The sequence below is a fragment of the Portunus trituberculatus genome, chromosome 49 (assembly GCF_017591435.1).
Source record: "Portunus trituberculatus isolate SZX2019 chromosome 49, ASM1759143v1, whole genome shotgun sequence".
Lineage (NCBI taxonomy): Eukaryota > Metazoa > Arthropoda > Malacostraca > Decapoda > Portunidae > Portunus > Portunus trituberculatus.
This window is the reverse complement of record NC_059303.1, coordinates 1-24,004: the sequence shown is the minus strand read 5'-3', so window position 1 is coordinate 24,004 and position 24,004 is coordinate 1. Positions and strand designations below refer to the sequence as shown.

At 40.3% G+C, this 24,004-nt stretch overlaps 1 protein-coding gene and 1 long non-coding RNA gene across 3 annotated transcripts in view; one reads left to right on the top strand and one right to left on the bottom strand.

The window, feature by feature from the left end:
* LOC123499318 (dnaJ homolog subfamily C member 3-like) overlaps positions 1–14,186 on the bottom strand; it is a 215,106-nt gene extending 200,920 nt beyond the window's left edge. Inside the window, exon 1 of one of the 2 annotated variants that reach the window (XM_045247138.1) lies at positions 13,884–14,186. In XM_045247138.1, coding sequence (XP_045103073.1) covers positions 13,884–13,962 — 79 coding nt within the window. In that variant the 5' untranslated portion in view covers positions 13,963–14,186. The remainder of the gene's footprint in view (positions 1–13,883) is intronic. The other variant, XM_045247139.1, reaches the window with a different exon arrangement.
* Positions 14,187–19,184: 4,998 nt separating this feature from the next.
* On the top strand, positions 19,185–21,215 carry LOC123499268. The gene is made up of 2 exons (XR_006672944.1): positions 19,185–19,431; positions 20,486–21,215. It is a non-coding gene; the product is annotated as an uncharacterized LOC123499268 (long non-coding RNA).
* Positions 21,216–24,004: the final 2,789 nt, after the last annotated feature.

The following is a 24,004-nucleotide window of genomic DNA, read 5'->3' as shown; positions in this document are numbered from 1 at the left end:
CAGTGATGCCCTTCGACTTATCTAATGCTCCTGCCACCTTCCAGAGGGCTATAAATTACATCACCCAGGACTTGGAGGGAACATCTGCCTATCTGGACGACCTGGTGGTGACTTCGGACGACTGGGTGACACATCTGACCTGTCTCCGGAGGCTGATGGGTCAGTTGCAGGAAGCTGGTCTTACAATCAACCTGGCCAAGTCCACCTTCGGGAAGTCTACGGTGGTCTACCTGGGACATGTGGTGGGGAACGGCAAGGTTTGCCCCAAGAGAGCCAACGTAGAGGCCATCCTTGGCTTCCCTGTCCCTACCACCAGGAAAGCTCTCATGAGGTTCTTGGGGATGGCTGGTTTCTACAGACGATTCTGTAGGAACTTCTCCACCCTGGCCGCCCCCCTGACGGACCTTATCAGCACTTCCATCCCATTCCACTGGACCCCGACCTGTGACCAAGCCTTCCAACATCTCAAGGCATTCCTCTCCTCGGAGCCAGTGGTCTGGACGCTAGATCACTCCTGCCCCTTCCATCTACAAGTGGACACGAGTGGAGTTGGAGTGGGTGCTGTCCTCTTACAAGCGGACCCCACAAGTGGCATCTTCCATCCCATCGCCTATCACTCCACCAAGCTGAAGAAATACCAACTCAACTACTCCACCATTGAGAAGGAGGCTCTGGCACTCGTCCTGGCGCTCCAACGTTTTGAGTACTACCTTCATCCTGGTCCTCAAACTACGAAAGTCTTCACCGATCACAACCCTCTGGCCTTCCTTCACGCCATGAAAAACTGAAACCAACACATACTTAGGTGGGCCTTGCTAACTCAACCCTTCAACTTAGAAGTCCACCATATCAAGGGGGTGGACAACATCATCGCCGATGCCTTATCAAGATCTCCCGTCTCACCTCCTTCATGAGCGCATTACGGAGGTCTTAGGGGAGAGGAAATGTTAAGGCCTGCCCATAACATACTCCACTACCATCACCTCCTCCCGCTACTATCCCGAAGTTGGATTCACGCGGCCCAATTCGACTCAAGCAGAAGTGTTAAGCAAGCTCTCGGCTTTCTGGAAGGCAGTCAAGGTCCAGGCCTCAACCAGTGAACACAACACCTCTTAGACTACCGTGGGATCAACCATCACCCAGCACTTCACCACTGCGACACCGCATAAGTATCACTTCCCCTCGTCTGTTTTTTCCACATTGCCTCCATATAGGATTAGTATTATTGTTAGGTACAGAAGCTCCCCAACTTACGAACATAATGGCGACCGAGAGGCTGTTCGTAACTCCATTTGTTCGTATATCCAAAGTTGGGTCTCCATTGCCTTTTTTCCCATTGTTTTAAAGTTTTGTTTACATTAAGAATACCTGTACATAAATCCCAATAAGTACGACATACCTTATACAGTACCTGTAATATGTAATGCTTTTAATATTATTTGATGGTGATTCATACAACTTTAATGTAGAAACATACTTTATTTAAAAGAAAATATATTGTAGTGGTGACTGGCTGGCGAACGATCGATAAGATGGCGTGTGGTCAGCTGGGCAGGAAAACACAACCAGGGCCGTCACACAACACGAAGCCTATCCGTTAGACCGGGGGATGACACCATACCATACTGAGAAAGATCGATAAACATGGATAGATTATCATGGCGTCGATCAATGGGGGTTGAACAGGTGCCTATAAATCTGGGATGACTAAGCGTCTGTATATCGGGGTCAAACAGCTGACATGGTTACCACTAGGTTACAGACTCGCATTTAGGTTACACATTTTAACGTTACGGCTATGTCAGTTACATACATGAAAGCATTTCACATGAAATATGAAACAGAAAACATTGCATGCTTGAAATATAAATAAGGAAACTCGTAAGATTTACCTTGTTCACTTGGATTTGTTGGGGGAAGTGGCGGGCGAGGAACGGGGTGACGAGATGGTGGAGGGATCGTCAGCATCGCTGTCAGCGTCAGGCGTGTGGGTAGAGGATGAAGATGGCACTGGCTCATGGGTAGATGGCACTGACTGAGGAGTGGATGGTACTGTTGCCTCACGTTTATCTACCCGTTTGAAGAACCGATGAAGCGACGACTGGCTCACAGCCTTCTTTTTTTCCTCGTATATGACGCGGTAGCATTTCAGTGCATCATGAACAGCTGCTGACACCTTGGCATGTCGTTCTTCATTTGGGTCCTGTTCTTCAAAATTTGCCAAGGCTGCCTCTATGGATGCAAAAGCTTCTGCCATCTTTTTAGTTTGAAAATGTTTTGGTGGCATTTCCACTTCCTCCTCTGCCTCTTCTGCCTCCTTCCTCTACTTCTTCAATTCTCGTAGTTCATCATTAGATAGCTCCTTGTCATGGTCATCAAAGAACTCTGTGAAGTCCTGCTCCTCCAGCTCTAGCTCCAGTTTCTCACTCATGGAGATTAAATTGTCAACAACCTCCTCCTGAATATTTTCAAACCCAGTGAAATCATGAACAACCTGAGGGCAGAGCTTTTTCCATACGGCATTCATACAGGTGGTTGTAACTTCCCACCAGGAGGTATTAATGTTTTTTATGGCATTGTAGATGATATATGACTTCCAAAATTCGCTCAGAGTCATATCATTCTCGTCTGTTGCCTTCAGTCCCTGGCGGAAAGTGCGCCTTAGATAGTATTTTTTTAACGTTGCGATGACTCCCTGGTCCATAGGTTGTATAATGGAGGTTGTGTTGGGTGGCAGGTACACAACCTTGACATTAGGGTGGAAGTCATCTAGGTAAGGTGGGTGGCCAGGGGCGTTATCCAGCACCAAGAGGACGTTGAATGGAATGGAGTTGCTCTGACAATACTTCTCCACCTCAGGGATAAATTGATTATAAAACCACTCCTGAAAAATTGCCAGTGTGACCCAAGCTTTAGGGTTACTCTTCCACACAACTGGAAGAGACGCCTTGGCAATGTTTTTCAGGGCTCATGGGTTTTCCGAGGTGTACACCAGTAGGGGCTTTAATTTCAAATCACCACTAGCATTACCCCCAAGCAGTAGCGTCAGTCTGTCCTTTGCAGCTTTGAAGCCAGGCATTGTCTTTTCCTCCTTACTGATGTAGGTTCAGTCAGGCATCTTTTTCCAGTTGAGGCCAGTTTCATCCACATTGAAAATCTGTTGTGGTGTGTAGCCTCCCTGGCAGATAATTTCTGCTAGTTTTCCTGGGAATTCCTCAGCTGCCTTAACATCTGCACTCGCCGCCGCCTCACCAGACACCTTCACGTTATGCAAGTTATTGCGCGCCTTGAAGCGGTTAAACCACCCATGACTTACAGTGAATGACACATCCTCACCATACTCAGCCTTCAGTTCATTGAATAGACTCAGGGCCTTCTCTTGAATCATAATAAGGCATAGACGTTTCCATTTCTGGATGCAGTCCTCGAACCAGACGCCGAGATGTTTTTCCATCTCCTCAATCACTTTCCCTCTTTTTTTATATGATGGTTGATTGCATGGGCACTGCAGATTTCACATGTTCCACAATTTTTTCTTTGTTCTTAATAATTGTGCCTACAGTTGACCGATTCATATTAAATTTTCGTGCCACATCAGACATTTTCTCACCTTTCTCAAGCCGTTTTATGATGTCCATTTTCACCTCTAAAGTTATAGCCTGACGTTTCTTGGCACTTCCACTGGCTTCACCGTTTATTTTTCGCTTCACACCCGACATTTTTTATGGAATGATGCACAGGTAAAGCGAATTATGGCACAAAAATTGGCGAGGACACAGTGAACAGATGCTTTCGTGTTTATGGCGGGAGCCTGGAGGGCAGGGGAGTGATGTGCACAGCTGAGTGAGCTCAGCAGCGCCACGGCGTGGCAGACTCGTGAACTATACTTGTGCGCGGGAAATTTGAAGTTTCCTAGCATCTTTCAAACAATTTTTTGGACTTAGTATTTAAAAGATTTGTTCATATGTATGGAATGTTCGCAAGTCGAATGTTCGTAAGTAGGGGAGTTTCTGTATTAAGTTGGGTTCTTTATTGTTGTATTTATTTGTGTTATATGTATATGTGTATGTCAGTTTCATGTGTTTCATGTTATATCTATATGTGTATGTCAGTTACATTATTGGGTTATTAAATAGCTTCTTAAGTGCCCCCTTTGCATTTCCTCACCAGTTGAACCTGCAGTGTTTTTTTTTTATTGTTATTGCTTACCGGCTCCCCGATGCCAATCTTACCCGTTTAACTGGTGAACGTAACACTTTATATGCAAGAAAATGGGAAGACCTGACAAAAAGGTTGGGCTTCCTCACTTTGAGATAGGGGGTACCCAAAAAGTATCCCCTTTAGCCCATAAATTCCCGTGAAAAGCCCACATGGTATAAATAAAAAAAATAAAAATAAAAAAATTGAGGGAGAAGAAACATTTTGAGGACACATATTCATTGAATCTAACAATAGACAATATCCTATCTCAATGGATGAAGGACAGCATAAGATATAGAGCAAATGAGTAGCTCCGTGAGAAAACGATCCAAGCACCATCCCCAGCGAAAATGTGTTTTCTCGCGCAAATAGGAGCTCCAGGCATCTTCTTCCATTAGATGTTACTTAGATTATTCTATCTCTATGACAATAAGGTCTAAACTTCTATACAATGTGTATTTTTCACTTCGAGTGACATGGAGGTTCTTGGATTAATGTACTCTGTTGGAGAAACATCCCAGCACCTTGCGCTGTGATGTCATGACAGCCTGCCAACCCACACACCAGGTGGTATGACGTAGATTGGGAACCAAGGCAGGACAGCCAATAATTTGACATGAGATGTTGTGATGTAGGCAGTGTGTGTCCAATGAGTTAACTGCCTGCTCTCCAGGAGACTCTCCTTTGAGCTACACCACTAGAACAATAATTTCTTGGATTGTACTACATTTTCACGTTGATTTTGACAATGAAGAACTAGTTAAAGATGACTTCAAACAGCTGATAGTCTTCTCAGATAACTGCACTGGCCAAAACAAGAACATTAACCTGGTACTGTACTACCTGCGACAGCTCCATGCAAGGCATCTTTTCTCAGTTAACCATGTCTAATTGATCCCAGGCCACAGCTACATGGCCTGTGATTGTGCATTTGGCAACATTGAGCAGCATCTTAGGGGTGTGACAAACTTATACACATCAGATAACTATGTTTTCCACATTCAAGCATTGGTGTCAGCTGGGTACAAAGTGGTATGCATGACTCAGGCTATGTTCCTTAACCCTTATATTCCGGTGATCGTATATGAACGATTGCATCAGTGCGTCCGTAGCGACGGCGATCGTTCCCGTAATCAAGAATTTTCGTGCCTCATGTTTGAGCTCCAAGCGCGGTTTCTCGAGTCAGATGGCGAGTGGAAGTATCTGGCTTCTTTTTCCACCCGTAGTGTTGCCACTAGCTCTATATATTTAGGGGTAACTAAGCTATTCTCCCATTCTGAGGGTGACACTTGGCAACCACAGCGACCCGCCGTGTCGAAAGCACCCTGATACGAGCGAAAGGACACATGCGCTAAATTTGTTCAGCAAAGTGAATAAAATATTACCATTCTTTCACGTTCATTTTTTCATTATCTTCAATTATAATAAAATGGTAGAAGGTAACTCTTCTGAGAGAGAGAGAGAGAGAGAGAGAGAGAGAGAGAGAGAGAGAGAGAGAGAGAGAGAGAGAGAGAGAGAGAGAGAGAGAGAGAGAGAGAGAGATGATACCTACATGTTATTTGCTTGTAACTTGAAAGGGTGAAGAATTCTCTCTCTCTCTCATTGAAGTGTACAATTTCTCTTCCAAGATGAAGAGAGAGAGAGAGAGAGAGAGAGAGAGAGAGAGAGAGAGAGAGAGAGAGAGAGAGAGTGTGTTTGCGCTTGTAGCCGTCAAGTTGACCTTGAAAGAAGATTAGTTGACCTCACCTAGGCCCCCCACCACCGCGGTCCCCCACCCCGCCGTCACCAAGTATTTTTATTTGTTTGTTAGCTACGTATAGTGTTCTTGTGAGTTAACAGATTGTAAATTAGTATGGTGGTAGCTACTGAGGTATATCAGTGTGTGATTGAGTGCGTGAAAGAGAGTGTTGAGGTGGGATTGGGCAAGTTTGTTATGTGTGAGCTGTGTGGGCATGACAGGAAGGTCGTTGACTTTTCTGAGCGTATGGTGTGTAGCCTCAAGAGCGAGAATTTAGTTCTTTCTCTTGAGCACCAAGAATTGCGAGAAGAAATGAGAAAGCTAAGTGAGGGGAAAAGTGCGAACGAAGTTCTCATCTTTGAGTTGAAGGAGGAGGTTAAGAGGCTTGGGGAGCCAGTGGAAAAAATTAGGCAGGAGATCAGTGTTAGGCCGAAGGTTGGACCTTCTGAGGGCGACAGGGTGGCTTGGCCCTCTGTCGGGAAGAGCAGAGTGGGGAAGAGGGAGCAGGCGAGCCAGACTGGGAAAGATAGTAGTCAGGATGGGCAGAGATGGCAGGTTGCGAGGGGAAGGAAAGTGGAGGCAGTTAGGGAGGATAGGACTAAACCTGTTGAGTGTGAAAATAGGTTCAGTTTGTTGGAGGGGGAGGGGGAGAGTGAAGTGAATGAGGTGGTTGTGGTGAGTGAAAGGAGAGAGAAGGGGATAGAGGAGAGGAGGAGGAGGGTTGTGCCTAGCACACTTCAGGTGTGTGTGGTGGGTGACTCTCAGGTTAGGTACTTAGATAGCACTTTCTGTGGGAAAGACAGGGATAGGAGGACGAACGTGTGTATGCCTGGTGCAGGTGTGAAGGAAGTGAGTGAGGAGGTGCAGAAGAGAGTTGGGGGGATGGAGAGGGAGGGTGTAGTAGTTTTGCACGTAGGTGGGAACGATGTCAGAGCAGGTGGGTCGGAGGAGTTAGTGACAAGATTTCGGGAAATGTTAGGCAAGATAAGGGAGAGTGGTAGGAGGTGTGTAGTGTCTGGAATCTTGCCTCATGTGTATGTTAGCAGGGAATGGTTGTCTAGTGTGAATGATCGGATAAAAGGGATGTGTAAGGATGTGGGTGTCAGCTTTGTGGATGTATGGGATAGGTTCTATGGGCAAAGGGATTTGTATGCTAGGGATGGTGTGCATCTTAGTAGGAAGGGTGTGGATGTGCTGAGTGGATGTCTGGAGGGGAGTTGGGATGGAGTGTAGGGGTGAGGTAGCAAATGCATTCCAGAAGAAAGATGCTAGACATAAATTAGATAGGATAAACAGAGATAGTGAAAAGATTAGGAAAGATTTCCAGGTGCAAATAGGAGAGAATAAGATTAGGATTCCAAATAAGGAGACAGCATCTAGGAAGGTAGCAGGACTTAAATGTTTTATGTAAATGCCAGGAGTCTTAGGAACAAGAAGGACGAGTTATCTAGTTATATAGTTGAGGAGGACTTAGATGTTGTATGTGTCACAGAGGCATGGGTAAATGAGGAAAAGTTTAGGAAAATAGGAAAGAATATGAAGTAGATGGATACATTATGTATTTACACCAGAGAATTGGTAGGATAGGTGGAGGAGTAGTTATTTATGTAAAAAATCCTTCATTTCCAGTCAGGTTAATGGTATTAAGGTAGATAACAGAGTAGAGTCCTTATGGCTGGATGTTAGAGTAAACAAAAGTAAGGTTATTAGAGTAGGAGCTTTTATAGACCACCTAACCAGTCAGCAGATGTAGACAACCTTATGGTAGATGAGATAAATAGGGGTGTACTAGTCAGACAATTATCTTAGGGATTTTAATCTTAAGTCAGTAAACTGGGAGAGGATGGTAGGAGATGCTAGTGAAAATAAGTTTATGGAAAGTTTTCAGGATAACTATTTAGTGCAGATGGTAGATAAACCTACTAGGGGAGGAAGGTTTTAGACATAGTACTAACAAATATTGAGCATTGTTTAAAGGAAGTTGAGGTAGGAGAGACTTTAGCAAACAGTGACCATCATATAATTAGATTTATCATTAATTCCAGTAGGGATAATATAGTGAATAAGACTAGAGTCCCAAACTATCAGAAAGGCAATTATGGTAGGTTACGTCAGTTATTAGGAGAGGTAAACTGGGAAGATAGTTTTGGAAATAAAACTGCACAGGAGATGTGGGATATTTTTAAGGTTGTAGTAAAGGGTATAGTGATGCAGTGTATCCCTTACAAAGATATAAGGCAGAGAAACAGGAAGCCATTATGGTGGACTCATGAGATAGGTAGCCAGATCAGAGAGAAGAAGAGGGCATATAGAGAGTTGCAGAAAAGTGGGGAAGATGTAGATTTGATTAGGTACAGACAGGTCAGAGATGATTTGAGTAAGGTTATAAAAAAAAGTAAAAGGCAGGCAGAGATAAAACTAGCTAGAGCTGGGAGTAAAGATCCCAAAAAATTATATAGTTATTACAAGGTCAGTGATAAAAGAAATAAGGATAGGATTGGACCACTCAGAAAAGATGGTGTAGTAGTGGATCAAAATGAAGACATAGTAGAATTATTGAATGAACAATTTTCTTCAGTATTTACTAGGGAAAGAATAGGAAATCCTGTTACAAACAGTGTGACAAGTAGTTTAAGAGCTTTAGAAAATATTGATATAAAACCGGGAATTATTAGGAAATTTATTCTTGAACTAGACGATAGGAAAGCTAGTGGTCCTGATGAGCTACATGCCAGAGTACTTAGAAAGGGTGTAGACAGTATTTCTGAAGCACTTAAGTTAATCTTTGAAAGATCACTTAGGTTTGCTGAGATACCTCAGGACTGGAAGTTAGCTAATGTTACACCAATATTTAAAAAAGGTAGGAAGGATGATGCGAATAATTAAAAACCGATCAGTTTAACTAGTATAGTATGTAAGATACTAGAGAAAGTCATTAAAGGTAGTATTTGGGAGCATTTAAATGAGAATAGATTAATTAGAGATACCCAACATAGCTTTAGATCAGGGAGGTCCTGTCTTACAAATTTGCTCAATATCTTAGAATATATTACCAAGGAGTTAGATGATGGAAATAGCATAGATGTTATATATCTAGATTTTAGCAAGGCGTTTCATAAGGTACCGCATAGGACGCTAGTGTACAAATTGAGACTACATGGGATAGGGAGTAGGTTAGTTGATTGGATTAGTGAATAGCTTTCTGATAGGAAACAGAGAATAGTATTAAATGGGGCAATGTCTGAGTGAAAGGAAGTGGTTAGTCGGGTACCCCAAGGATCAGTGCTAGGACCTCTTCTTTTCTTTGTGCACATTAACGATTTAGATATAGAAATTAGTAGTGCACATTAACGATTTAGATATAGAAATTAGTAGCAAAGTATCAAAGTTTGCAGATGATTCTAAGATAGCATGTGCAGTACAGGGTGAAAAGGACAATTACAGAATACAACGAGACCTGGACAGGCTGATAGCATGGGCAGACAGGTGGCAGATGGAGTTTAATTCTAAAAAGTGTCAGGTTATGCATTTAGGTAAAGACAACACAAACTTTAGCTATGAGATGGAGGGATGTTGGCTAGAGGCAGTAGAGGAGAGAAAGGATTTAGGAGTAGTGATAGAAGTGATAGACAGGACTATGAAATTTTCAAAGCAATGTTTAGAAGCAAGAAATAGGGCAAATAGGATCCTGGGTCTTATAAATAGAAATGTTAATTCTAAAAGTAAGGAAGTGGTGCGTAGCTTATATAATTCCTATGTTATTAGAGTATTGCATACAGGCCTGGTCACCCCATTATAGGCAGGATATCAACATGTTAGAAGCAGTTCAGAGAAGAGCAACTAGGATGATACCAGCATTAAAGTGCCTGGAGTATAGAGATAGATTAAAGGAATTAAACATGTTTTCATTTGAGAGATGTATAAGAGGGGATATGATAGAGTTATTTAAAATGTTCTCAGATACAAACTACATAGATGTGAGATCTTTCTTTACCTTAGAGGAGGGAAGTAGGACTATAAATCATGGCAGGAAGATTAGAAAGCAAGGCTGCAGGTTAGATATAAGAAAATATTCCTTTAGTCATAGGTGGTAGACTTCTGGAATGCATTGCCAGAGAGGGTTGTAAATAGCACTAGTTTGACAATGTTTAAAAACAGATTAGATAAGCACTTAAATTTATTAGATTTATAATTATGTATAGTGCTGCATGATAGTTTTTATAAGAAATTTACTATAGTTAAACAAGATATGATCCCCATGTATGGGGATCACAGATTGTAGAGGAATTCGCTGCAGGACTTAGCCCTGTTAATGGGCCAAATATTTAGAATTGGTATATAATGTATTGTGTACTTGTAAGTGTATCTTTAAGTACTGATGACGAGGTTGCTGTGCGACTGATACAGGATAACGTAGATGGGCCCTGGTGGCCCTTTGTTATCCTATTATTTATGTTATGTTATGTTATGAGGCTCAACCAATGTTACATGCCATAAGACATAATGAAATTAATTGACTAAAATTTCAAACACATTCATGTACAACGATACACCTGTGTAAACTTGTAAAACTTGCCCCAAAAAGTATTTATTTTCCAGCAAAAAATGTTAAAAATCTGTCACTATCAGGTGTCAATATGCTGACTGCAAGCAGGCTAATTATGTACAAAATCATAACATGTAGTCTACAATTCTTGCACTTAAAAGAATACAGGCGGTGGCATAGTGGATAAGGTGGTGAGCGTGGGATCAGGCAGACGTCCACGAGTAGGTTCGAATCCCACCACGTACAGCCTTAAAACACTTTGCCATTTGTCGAGTGGTTTAAAGTTACCTACATATCACCATGATACCCAGGTTCTAGGTGGTTACACTCAAGATGAGCTTGGGCGGTGATATAGGCCCTAATATGGGTACCACTATAAATAAAATTGCCTGCGCCACTAATGGGCGGAAGCTGAACAGCACTTCCCATACACTCTTCAAGTGTGCCTACAGGCACTATAGGCCTTACCTTAAAAAAAAAAAAAAAAAAAAAAAAAAAAAAAAAAAAAAATTCGCAGTTCGAATTATCGCCAATTCGAACTCAGTTCCCAATCCTCAAGGTTCGACTGACTGACTCACCAATTCGACATTTATATCTTGTGCGCCACCCACCCGGTCAAATCCACCGCCACCCCAAATTCACTGCCAGCCCGCCAGGCGGAAGTGTAAACTGATGCTACTCTGTGCGTCGCTTATGGCAGCATCACATTAGCACTTTTGTCAACTTTCTGAAGACTGTCAACTTTTGTCGACGCTGGTGGTCACACACAAGCTCGCTTTCGCCTCTATCACATTTGTCAACTGCAAGCAAACATGGCGGCCCCTTCACCCCCAGGAAGCCGTTGCTATTTTTTCGTTGCTATTTTTGGCCTTTAATGGTCCCAATGAGAAACTCTTCAGACAGCTTTGTCCACTCATAAACAACAGAGCTGCTCATCTTGGCCAATTGTTCCTTGGAAGTTCTGCCTTGGAACGTTGCAGTCCCAGAGAAATGTAAACAAACAACTGAACACTTTTCACTGTTAGGCTAGGACAAAAAATATATATACATACAAATATATTTACATCTACTTATCAAGATTCTATTGATTTGAGATTATAGCATCATTCCAATTAACAAGAAAATTAATGTTATTATGAAAGTGTAATTAGAAACCATAGATCTTAATTTGACTAAAAACTGACGCTAGAGGAAAATGGTGCATTTCGTCTGACTCAAGACGAAGGAAAGTATCAGTATTTGTCAACAGTATTGGTACTGAAAAGAAAAAATAAATAAACAAATAAAAACTAAAAAACAAAATAAAAACCTTGCAGGTGGGTGAGAAGGTTAATGCGTGTTGGCAACAACTTGAAATAAACTCTGTTACAGCAAAAAAGAATGTTACTTTCCATCAATGTCATTTAAGCAGTTTTAATCATAGTTTCATAAATAAACAAGGAGGCTGCAGTGACCAGGATGGGAGACCAGAATGACTAAGGTAAGAGGCTGAAGTAACCAGGGTTAGGGGCCAGAGTGACTGAAGGCCAGAGCAACTACAGACCAGAGTGACTTGAAAGCATGTCATCTTAGAGAACTTTTATATCAAGATGATTAACATGAATGTATTTCATACAGCATATAATTCACCATCCAGTTATATTTTGAGGTATGTTTTCTGTTCACTATGTAACTTTATTATGAATTAGCTTGTACGTTCATCAGCAGGCTATGATTTTCCACCCTCTAAAATAACCTCTACAGTGGTTGTTGAGGACTGGGAAGCCCACAAGGTAAGAACACCAGGTAAGAAAACTACAATGTACTTTAAGTTTATGAAGTCAGTGTTTATTTTCTTTGTTTTTTCAGTGCCAGTTATTATTAACTCATACTGTAACTACGAGCAAATATAGCAAGAGTATTTTGAAGGTTGTTTCTCTCTTGCAACCTAACCTCACCTGGTTGACCCAACCAATTCATGTAGCATGACTTCAGAGTTTCATAAAGAAGTTATGGTGGGTCTAAAATCTGCTGGCACGTCAGCCCATAAATATTACTGTTAGAAATTGTGCAACCTGATCCAAATATGCACTAGAATGATGTGCCATAAGCAGTATTTCAGTGTCTAGTCATGACAATCTTATCACAACACAATGGTGACAGCTTGTAAATTTCTGCCGATCCTTTGGCTTGCTAAGTTATGACCGAATGCAAAGTCCTTCCAGACTTTATCTAAATGAAATTCCATCATAATAGTTGAGATGGTGACGTGATATGATAGCTGCCATACATCAGGACTAGACAGCAGCAATGGAAGGCAAGAAATAAGCGATGGGTTTATTTAATCAAATGGTGATATATAACGTATAGTGAGATAGAAATAATCTTACTGGCAATGTCCTGAATATACAGGTCCCTCTCACTCTCCTCGTTTCCCAGCTCCTCCTTCACTGTTCTTTCACTCAGCTGATTTTATGTCACATACATAAAGCCAAGGTAGAGGAAATGGGAATAAAACAAGAGGTAATAAATAAGGGGATAGGAAGAAATTGTAATAAAACAGCAGATAGACAAATGGATATCAAATAGGAGAAGAGAATAAAAAGGGAATAAGAGGAAATGGTAATGAGAACAAATAAGGGAATAGGAAGAAATGGGAATGATAATGTGATAATGCATATGGGAATAGAAGGAAATGTTAATAAAACTGCAAACAGAAAAGTGGATACAAATTGGGGAAGATGATAATAAGGAAATAGGGAAAAATGGAAATTAGTAGTTTCCCTTCTACTTGCAGTTTTATTACCATTTCCTCCTATTCCAATATTCATTATCACATTCTCATTCCCATTTCCTATTATTCCCTTATTAATTATCATTCTCATTACCATTCCTTTCTATTCCCTCATTCGTTATCCTCTCCTATTTGTATTCCATTTTTTTTATCTACTATTTTATTACCATTTCCTCCTATACTCTTATTCGTTGTCACATTTTCATTCCCTTTTCCTCCTATTCCTTTATTCGTTGTCGGACCAATAGCGTGGTTTCATGTATGTGACGTCAAATCAGCTGGGTTCAAGAACAACGAAGGAGGAGCCGGGAAACGAGGAGTGCGAGAGGGACCTGTATATTAGGACATTGCCATCTTACCTGTATCTATACAAAGAAAAATATATGCATATAAAACACCAGCTAACCTAATACCAAAGTAATAGAAACTGAGAACTAATAACACGACGAAGCCCATTTACTAGCACAAAAGAACCAATCGCAAGATAATTTTTTTCCATACAATCGCAAAAGAAGAAAAAAAAAACATGCTTTACTCCAACACTGATTAATTTTGGAGTTTCCTGGCTTTGACCACAGCATCATACCTTGTCCTGGAAAGCAATACAGCTTGTCATAAAGACTCACCAGACAGCCGAAGGTCTAGGGAGGCGAGGAAGAGCCACAGAGAATAAATAGTGCGGTGGAGGGAACCAAATAGCGTCATTTTAACTCCCGCGGCCCCACTCTCCTGTTATCCCTCCCCCTATAGGCGGCCCACCACAACAAACACTGCTCGCGCTAATATTACACAGCCTCCACATGCAACTCAAGACCATCTGTATGGGGAATCGAACGTCCTGTGACCAGCGTGGAGTTGGTGAAGGCGATGCTACTTTGTCAGTAATGGCTAGTACAAGTCATCACTGCGCACGGCCTTGCGGGGTCGTGGTCTGCGGCTATTGGTTGTCCCTGCCGCGCTGTTTTTAATTCACTCATTGTTTCCAATAAGTGTTACGTCTGCGACCGTGTTTTCTGTCACCCTACTACTACTCAGGGACAATGGGCAATATCAACGCTAATATTGTACATCTACACTAGCAAAGATATTTTTATTGATACAACCTACAAGTACGGGCAGGTTTTCATCTGCTCGATATCTTAGAATATATTACCAAGGAGTTAGATGATGGAAATAGCATAGATGTTATATATCTAGATTTTAGCAAGGCGTTTGATAAGGTACCGCATAGGAGGCTAGTGTACAAATTGAGACTACATGGGATAGGGGGTAGGTTAGTTGATTGGATTAGTGCATGGCTTTCTGATAGGAAACAGAGAGTAGTATTAAATGGGGCAATGTCTGAGTGGAAGGAAGTGGTTAGTGGGGTACCCCAAGGATCAGTGCTAGGACCTCTTCTTTTCTTGGTGTACATTAACGATTTAGATATAGGAATTAGTAGCAAAGTATCAAAGTTTGCAGATGATACTAAGATAGCATGTGCAGTACAGGGTGAAAAGGACAATTACAGAATACAACGAGACCTGGACAGGCTGATAGCATGGGCAGACAGGTGGCAGATGGAGTTTAATTCTAAAAGTGTCAGGTTATGCATTTAGGTAAAGACAACACAAACTTTAACTATGAGATGGAGGGATGTTGGCTAGAGGCAGTAGATGAAGGAAAGGATTTAGGAGTAGTGATAGACAGGACTATGAAATTTTCAAAGCAATGTTTAGAAGCAAGAAATAGGGCAAATAGGATCCTGGGTTTTATAAATAGAAATGTTAGTTATAAAAGTAAGGAAGTGGTGCGTAGCTTATATAATTCCTATGTTAGGCCCCATTTAGAGTATTGCATACAGGCCTGGTCACCCCACTATAGGCAGGATATCAACATGTTAGAAGCAGTTCAGAGAAGAGCAACTAGGATGATACCAGCTTTGAAGCGCCTGGAGTATAGAGATAGATTAAAGGCATTAAACATGTTTTCATTTGAGAGGAGATGTATAAGAGGGATATGATAGAGTTATTTAAAATGTTCTCAGATACAAACTACATAGATGTGAGATCTTTCTTTACCTTAGAGGAGGAAGTAGGACTAGAAATCATGGCAGGAAGATTAGAAAGCAAGGCTGCAGGTTAGATATAAGAAAATATTTCTTTAGTCATAGGGTGGTAGACTTCTGGAATGCATTGCCAGAGACGGTTGTAAATAGCACTAGTTTGACAATGTTTAAAAACAGATTAGATAAGCACTTAAATTTATTAGATTTATAATTATGTATAGCGCTGCATGATAGTTTTTATAAGAAATTTACTATAGTTAAACAAGACATGATCCCCATGTATGGGGATTACAGATTGTAGAGGAATTCGATGCAGGACTTAATCCTGTTAATGGGCCAAATATTTAGAATTAGTATATAATGTATTGTGTACTTGTAAGTGTATCTTTAAGTACTGATGACGAGGTCGCTGTGCGACTGATACAGGATAAACTAGATGGGCCCTGGTGGCCCTTTGTTATCCTATTATTTATGTTATGTTATAACGGTAATTTCGTTCAGCACAGCATACTTCGGCTATAAAGCGTCTATTAAACGGACAGGTTTTCGCTCAACACAGCAAGTTCCCCCTACATAATTTTGACCAGCAGCTCACCCAAATAATTACACAGTATGGGATATACTCAGCCAATCTCTTGCTAAGTAAATTCAGGCCGCAAGGACAACATGACTTGTATGAATACCTTCATTGACCATTTATAAGGGTAGAGTATCAAAAATGAAAAATGAAAATAGTATACATTCGCGAATAAAAATGTCAATAAGTAAATACATAAATATTGAAAATTAAAATAGATTAAGAAAGAAAACTAAAAGATATAAGATTAGAGACTAGATATTAACAAAAGGAAATAACAGAAAAATCAAGTCTTTAGCAATACATAAAAACTGGAAGAAAGAAATATTGGAAGAGACAGTGTATGAGAATACACTGTCAATAATCTTTTTCAAAGCTATATTTAACAACCTGACACTGAAACATTGCGTGACAGCAATCTAGGTAGATTTAAAACTTTTTTTTTTTTGTGGTGTCCAGGATATGAAGAAATAAAGTAAATTACAATAATTTTGCAGAGATGTACCATTTATAGAAGAAGAAAATATTATAGGACAATTACTTCTTGACAATCAAAAGTTACAAGAGAAGTAAATAATATATGAAATGTTGAAGAGGAAAGAAGTTAATAGAACAAATTGTTGGACAAAGCAGAGTGAAAAAAAAAGTAAGAAACAATATCAGCTAGAGAAGCGCCGATATAAAGGCAATTAAAACTTACCGAACTACCTGACCTAGCTGTTGTTGTGCCAGCAATTTCTTGGAGTAATCTCAATCTGTGCTTTATATCCCATAAAACAGGAACTGACCGAATCCTCTCAATGGAATTCAATCCCATATTGGTCCACTGTAGAGGCATGGCAAAGGCAGAGTTCTTGGTACTGATCAAGAAAAACCCGTATATGTCATCTTTTACCATAAATTAAGGTAAAACGAAGATTTAAATAATTGATAACAGACTATCCTCTATAGTCTATACACTCCCCTTTCTCACCCTCAACACTACCAGTAAGGAATATCGATCCCCATGTGTTATATTATCTAAAATTGTCACAACAGTTCTTAATTAGCCGATCTTGCACTCATCAAAATTTTTATGCAACAAAGTTTTTTTTTTATATATATATATATATAATTTGTCTTACGTGAATAAATTCAAATAACCTTATAAAATCCCGCCCGTGTAGTATACTCCCTTAACTATCATTGCTGCGCAAATCTTCATCTGCTGACGGTACGTACGTTCATGCACTTCTTAAATAATGTAACAGTGGGATATTCAACGGGTAGTGTTGAGAGCGAGAAAGGGCCATGTATATAGGATATTATTTTTGGCTTAGTTTTATTTTTCTTTTCTTGATCAGCACCAAGAACTGTACGTGCTTTCATCATGCCTCTACAGTGGATCAATGGGGCTGATGATCCTACTCATTGAGAAAATTCGGTCTTATCCTGTGCTTTGTGATATAAAGTACAGAGATTACCCCAAAAAAGTGCTGCTACAAGAGCAAAGCTCCGTTGTGGATACAGAAACTTGATGACGGGACTGGCTGTGTATCCCATACCGTACGTGTAATTATTTGGGTGAACTGCTAGTGAAAATTATGCTGCGGGAAGTTTCTGTGCCAACCTCCTCAGCATATTATGTGATTTCATCGTCACTTCTGTTACCATTTAAATATGCATTGCAATACTGTTAAAATTTCAACGCTTATTTAAAAACTCATTGGTTGTTCTTTTTCTTAGCGTTTCACATGCCAATCCATCAAGTGACTATTGTTGGCATTAAAGGAACGCCTGTACAGTACATATGCTAAGGAGTCTGAATACAGATTGCACCTCCATAGTCCATGCAAGTTTTAGCACAGTTAATTGATATTCTTTGTGTGCTTGGTTGTAGGGCAAAATGTCTCGGTCATGTTGTTTTGTGATGTTAACGTGCATCCTCTGTACACTCAGCACTCACGTCAGTAGTACATTCTCAGTACTGGCTGCCTGTGTTCAAGTGTTGTGCTGGTCTCCAGTGCTCTCCATAGACTGCCACCACACTTGTATTGCGATACACAGCTGTATGACCATCATATGCACCTGTGTCTGTACGGATGACGATCCTTACCCCCGTCCCACTGGAGTGCCGACCGCTATGCGACCTTTCTGAGCACTTAAAATTGGCATGGTCGCCGGTGGTTGTCAGGAGGAAGTAGGAAAGCGCTATGGTTTGGCGACCATTTTCAACATGCTGAAAACTTACGCAGCTCGTCAGTAAACCCACAGTTGTAGACAGTCTACAACTGTGGGTTTACCGACAAATTTATACTCACGATAGTGTGATATTCCTTCCCCATTACGCAGCTCGATCCCCGTCAAATTGGGTTATGGTAGGGAGGCATAAGTGCACGGCGTACATCGCGGAGTTTCAAGGGAGGTACAAGGAGCTGAAAAGTCGTGGAGGAAGCAGTTTGGTCGTCAGATTTTATTGATTTATTTTATTATTTTTTTTTCTTTTTATCAGTGTCCTTTGTGCCTCCTCTGTGCGACCATTACACTGGCTGTACGCAAGTACAAGGACCACCGCCTCGATCCCTGTGAAACCATGGAATGAGCGACCTCGATCGGGACAGGTCATTATAACTTCATGTTTATATTCTTCTCTGAATGCTCGGCAGACTTCTAGAACAAACCTGCTGATTGTGTTACACTTCACTCAATACTCATACTGGATAGCTAATGGTCAATGCCAACTTAAGACTTGATTTAAAATTGGTACCTATTTGTTTTTATTTTTCTGGGCCCAACCCGTTGTAATAATTCATTGAACATTGCAGGCTCTACTCGCTGGTAGTTATAAAATTATCCTTCATCTTTCAGCCTTAAGGTCGATTCACACACATCAGTGACGTATCAGTGCCGTATCCGCTCAGTGCTTCAGTGTCAGTGAAAAAAAATATCGTTACTTTGAATTTGACTGACGCGTTCACACACGTCCGGCGCAGTACCGTGTTTTGACTCTCAGTGACCGTTACGTCTCCGTTCCATGAAACTGAATATCGTCGCCACCGATATTTTTCAAATTTTCACGGACGCCGGAAGCTATGGATGATTTCTTGCATGAATTGAGTGTAGTCCCCAAATTTTAACCTTCTCTGTTGTATGAGACATGGGGGGAGCCACCATGGTAACACAAAGGCAAATAGCTTACGAAGAACACATACTTGAAAGCTACTAAAAAAAAAAAAAAGCCTAAGTTCTTTCATGGTTATATAAGAGGGAAAAATAAGTTAGTTCCCTTGACAATCTGGTTTCCGATCCCAAAGATATGGATGGCTCAGCTTGGGGCCGCATACTCAAAACTTCTAAAGGCGCTTTTGGCCGCAAGATGTTTTTCCTAAGCGTTTTTCTTCCAAAAGGTGCATACTCAAACGCTCTGTTGGGCGCCACCATCTTTGAAAATTGGCGGCGCTTTTCTGGTCGAAGGAGGCTTGGGGAGGCATTTGGGAGCAGCAGTAGCAAATGCTGCAGCATCAGCAGCAGTGGAAGTAGTTGCGTTTCTTGACAAATGATTACGCAAATTGTAAGCTTAATATTGGGTTTAGAGTGACGTGGTTTCCTCAGAAGTATTTATAGGGCAGCGAGACCTTAAAATAGCACCCATAGTAAAATAATTAAGGTGATATGTGTGATTTTGGAGCGTGATAACTCCTCAGCTTTGGAAGCGGAGATGAATGCATCTCTTAATTGGCTAATTATTTCACAAATTGTAAGGTTAATATTGGGTTTAGAGTGACGTGATTTGCGTTAACTTTTGTTATATGGCAGTAAGACATTAAAATACTAGCCATAGTGAATAACGTGATAAGAGTTTTTTTGGGGATGAATAACTCTTGAGAAAACTTGGTGAAGGGGAGTGTGCAGCCTAGCAAATTTAACATTAATACTTAAATGTTTGGTTTGGAGGGAAATAGTGAGCCCAAAAACTATTTTTGGATAGCAAGACCTTAGAATACTAGCCATAACAAAGTAAGACAATATGTATTATTTTGGGGACAGCCAACTCTTGGAGACAGTAGGTAATTGTCAAGAATAATTTCACGCCTCAATTTGTAATATTTTGTCTTAAATTTTCACATAAAGATTAAAAATACTGTCAGTATATGAACACATGAGTGTATATCCAGTGTATGGGTAGCGTAGTGTTAGTTAGGTTATCCTTTGTGCTGTAGCTAAGGTTAGCTTTTTGCAGCAGACAGGCTAAGTTAGTTGATGTGGCATTTTGTGCTCAGTGGTGGATTCAGAATCAAAAGATGGGATGGTTTAAGCTGAATTCCTTTACCCCTTGAGGTTGGTATCAAGCCACTGGGAGCGAAGTGAACCTAATCAGCTTGTGGGTCTGGGGGACCCTCCCCATTATTTTTTTCAAAACTTAGTAGTCTTGAGAGCATTTTTAAGCTATATTCAGGTAATTTCATGCAATAATGTAATTTTTATGTAATAGTAAAAAAAAAATTGGACAAGCTTCAACCCCCTCACTAACCCCCTCCTCTGCTATCTGCTAATACTTCTGCTGTATCCCCACCCCTACTTTTAAAAAAGGAGTAACATAACTAAATAATCACCAACTGTTTCAGGTCTGGGCCAGGAACTGCAGATGTAATGGTTGTATACTTTGCTGCCTGACAATTGTGACAAGAAAAGATTATGACTCATTAGATATCCCCTGCTGAATGGTTACGAGTGCTTCCTTGATAAAATTCTGTCAGTACATGAGCACAAGAGTGTATATTTGTTGTATGGTTGCCTAATGCATGTTAGTTAGGTTAGGTTGGTCTGGATGTAGTAATTTAGAATAGCCTACATGTTTAACTGCCAGGAAATCTGTTGGAAAATGCAAATTGTGTACTTTACTTCATTGTTTAAGACATTCATTTTACCTAAGTGGTTTGTTAAGTTAGTTTATCTGTGATGTGACACATAAGGTAGCACTAATTTCTCCAACTTCTTTTATCATTACCATTAGCTTTTGCTTTGAATAACAGAGATCATTATTGCTGTATTGGGAGTGATAGTAACAGGTTACAAATGTACTGTTTCTGTTTGTTGTATTGTTTCCAAATTAACTATCATATGTACAGCCAAGCTGTCTCATACTTTTCATTTTCACCCATATGTATTTTCATTACATGTATTAGGATTTTTTTATATGCAGTTTCATTTCCCTCACCCTGCCATCTTTATTATAATAAAGTATTTACTCTATAGGAAAAGAAAATTTACATTATTTATTTATTCTTTATTAAGTTAGGTTTGTATACTACAATGTTTAAGCCATCTTTCATACAAAAATATATTAAAATGAAATATATGTGTATCATTTGGCCTTACTCTTCACATCAATAAATAAATGAATAATATATATATATATATATATATATATATATATATATATATATATATATATATATATATATATATATATATATATATATATATAAATACTATCACTATCCACTACTACTACTACTACTACTACTACTACTACTACTACTACTACTACCACTACTACTGTTACTATACCACTACTACTGTCGCGTTCTTCAGACCATCACCCTCTACCAACACTTCACAGCGTCATTGATCTCCTCTCACAAAGCATTTATCGTTTTCCTTCAGGTATTATATGAGATGTAGCCATAAATAAAATTTCTTTGCTCTTTGCCATTTCATTATTGGTATCAATAACTTAGGGTTGCCATATATGAACTATCAAAATTCTGGACACCTGCACTAACACCTGATTATGGTCCTGATATGATACTGGAAACTATGTAAATTATTTAAAAGAAACTCAACTTATTTACCTTTGCATATGGCTGATAATCATGTGACTTAGTCATTAATGCCTTTATGTGTCAATGAGACAAATGTTCCTGGTTTACACACCAAACACTCAGCTTCCCACTCATCCCTGCCTTTTTTTAAGCACGGCAGTTTGTTCTGCATCTCTGCAGTGAATTTACACTTTCGTTTGGGCATCTTGACAAGAACAAGTAATACTTGTAATGACAAGGTCACACGGCCGCAAACAGTAATCCAAACTGACCCATATCAGAACTGGTTAAAGACTGGGGCGCGACGTGAGGCGGCGTTGGGAAGGGCCCGGAAGGCTGTGAGCACTGACTTCATACAGGACCCATACACGTCAGAGTCTTGACCGAAACCAAACCAAAGCAGCTGCTCTCTCTCTCTCTCTCTCTCTCTCTCTCTCTCTCTCTCTCTCTCTCTCTCTCTCTCTCTCTCATCATTTCAACCAAAGGAAATTTAATAAATGTGATTTTTTAACAGTTACTGATGGAAGGTGCAATTCTGGACATTTGAGGGATTTTCAAAAATCCCCCCGGACGCAGATTTCGTTATCTGAATTCCGGACATGTGCAGGGAAATCCGGACGTATGGCAACCCTACAATAATTAATCTTTTGTGAAGGTTGGCTGCTTTCTCTTCTTTGCAGGCTAATTCCTATGGCAAGCCATTCCCCAAAACAAAAGTAATAGAAAGTATGTAAAGTATAGAGAACGAGCCACATATGCGTGTGTTTGTTTACCTCTGTGCAGCCAGCTGATATTGCTGCTTTGTGTTTTGCTTGTATTTCCAAAAAGCAGCTTACGGCCACTATGATTGGCTTGCGTGTTTAAAGTCAAGTACCTAGTATACTATACAGGGACATTAGTATAAAGGCGCGTATCGATCCAACACACCAAAGGCAGTTTTGCAATATTTTGAGTAGGAGAATCGAAGTTGTCGGAAAAGCGCCTTTGGTCTGCTGGTGTCAAAGGCACCTTTCGCCAAAAAACGCTTTTCAGTAAGGCGCGTTTTGAGTATGTGGCTAGATCCTTGGTACATCCTTTGCCTCAGTTTACACCACACCATCTAACTCACACAGTTTCCACATCAGGTTTATAATGGAACCTTTCAGCAAATCCATTTTATGTTCAATGACATCTTAAAAATATTGAACAACAGCAATATATCTTTTGCAATGGGGCCTAACTTTTATACATCCAGCAGTGCAAAAAAAAAAAAAAAAAAAAAACCCTGAAGAATTTGGCTTATCCCCTATATAACGTCTTTTCATTATCTCTATGTCTTGACATCTCCCTCAACTTTTTCTACATTAACTTCTGCAACATTCGCAGTCTTGGATCCAATTTTCAATCTGTGGAACACCACATCTCCTCTACTAAACCACATCTTTATCTCACCGAAACACAGTTGTCTGAAGCTACTGACAATAGCCCCTTCTCTGTTCACTCCTACTTTCTCTATTCTCTTTTTCATTCCAAAGCTGGATGTTGCATCTATGTGCGCAACAACTTAACTTCCATGTGCCCACGCTCTCAAATCTTCCAAGTTTTCCACTATCCTGCTTCAACTCAATAGTTACTCTCTAACTAAATTAATCTGTGCTGTCTATCTCTCCTCTAACTCCTCTGACTATAGTAAATTCTTTGGCTATTTAACGTTTAAAGTGGAGCACATTCTGTCCCTCTACCTTTTCGCAGAGATCTCTATTCTTGGAGATTTCAATGTTCACTACCAGCTTTCCTCTCTCTTCACTGACCATCCTGGTGAACTAGCCTTCAACTTTGCTATCCTTCATGACCTAGAGCAACTGGTGCAACACCCTACTTGTAATCCTGACCATCTTGGAGATACACCCAACATTCTTGATCTCTTCCTTACCTCTAATCCTTCTACTTATGCTGTTACCCTATCATTTCCGTTGGGCTCTGATCACAATCTCATTTCTGTATCTTGTCCTATTTCTCCAATTCCTCCTCAGGATCCCTAAAATGGTGCTACTTTAGCGTGAGGTCTACCACGGTATAGCATGAGATCTACCTCCCGTTAGCACTATAGCGTGAGGTCTACTGCTGCATTATCCCTCCCTCATAGATATCACACATTTCCATACATTTATTTTAGCAATAAACACTTAATTTGTACATATCCTAGGAATGACTTAAATAGATATGGAAGAAAGGTAAAAATTCTCTTTAGAATCACCGTTTTAGCGTCCAACCACGATCGTTCAATTGCCTGTGTGTGCTCCTGTCACTGGATCCACAAAATGTTGCTGGTGGTTCACT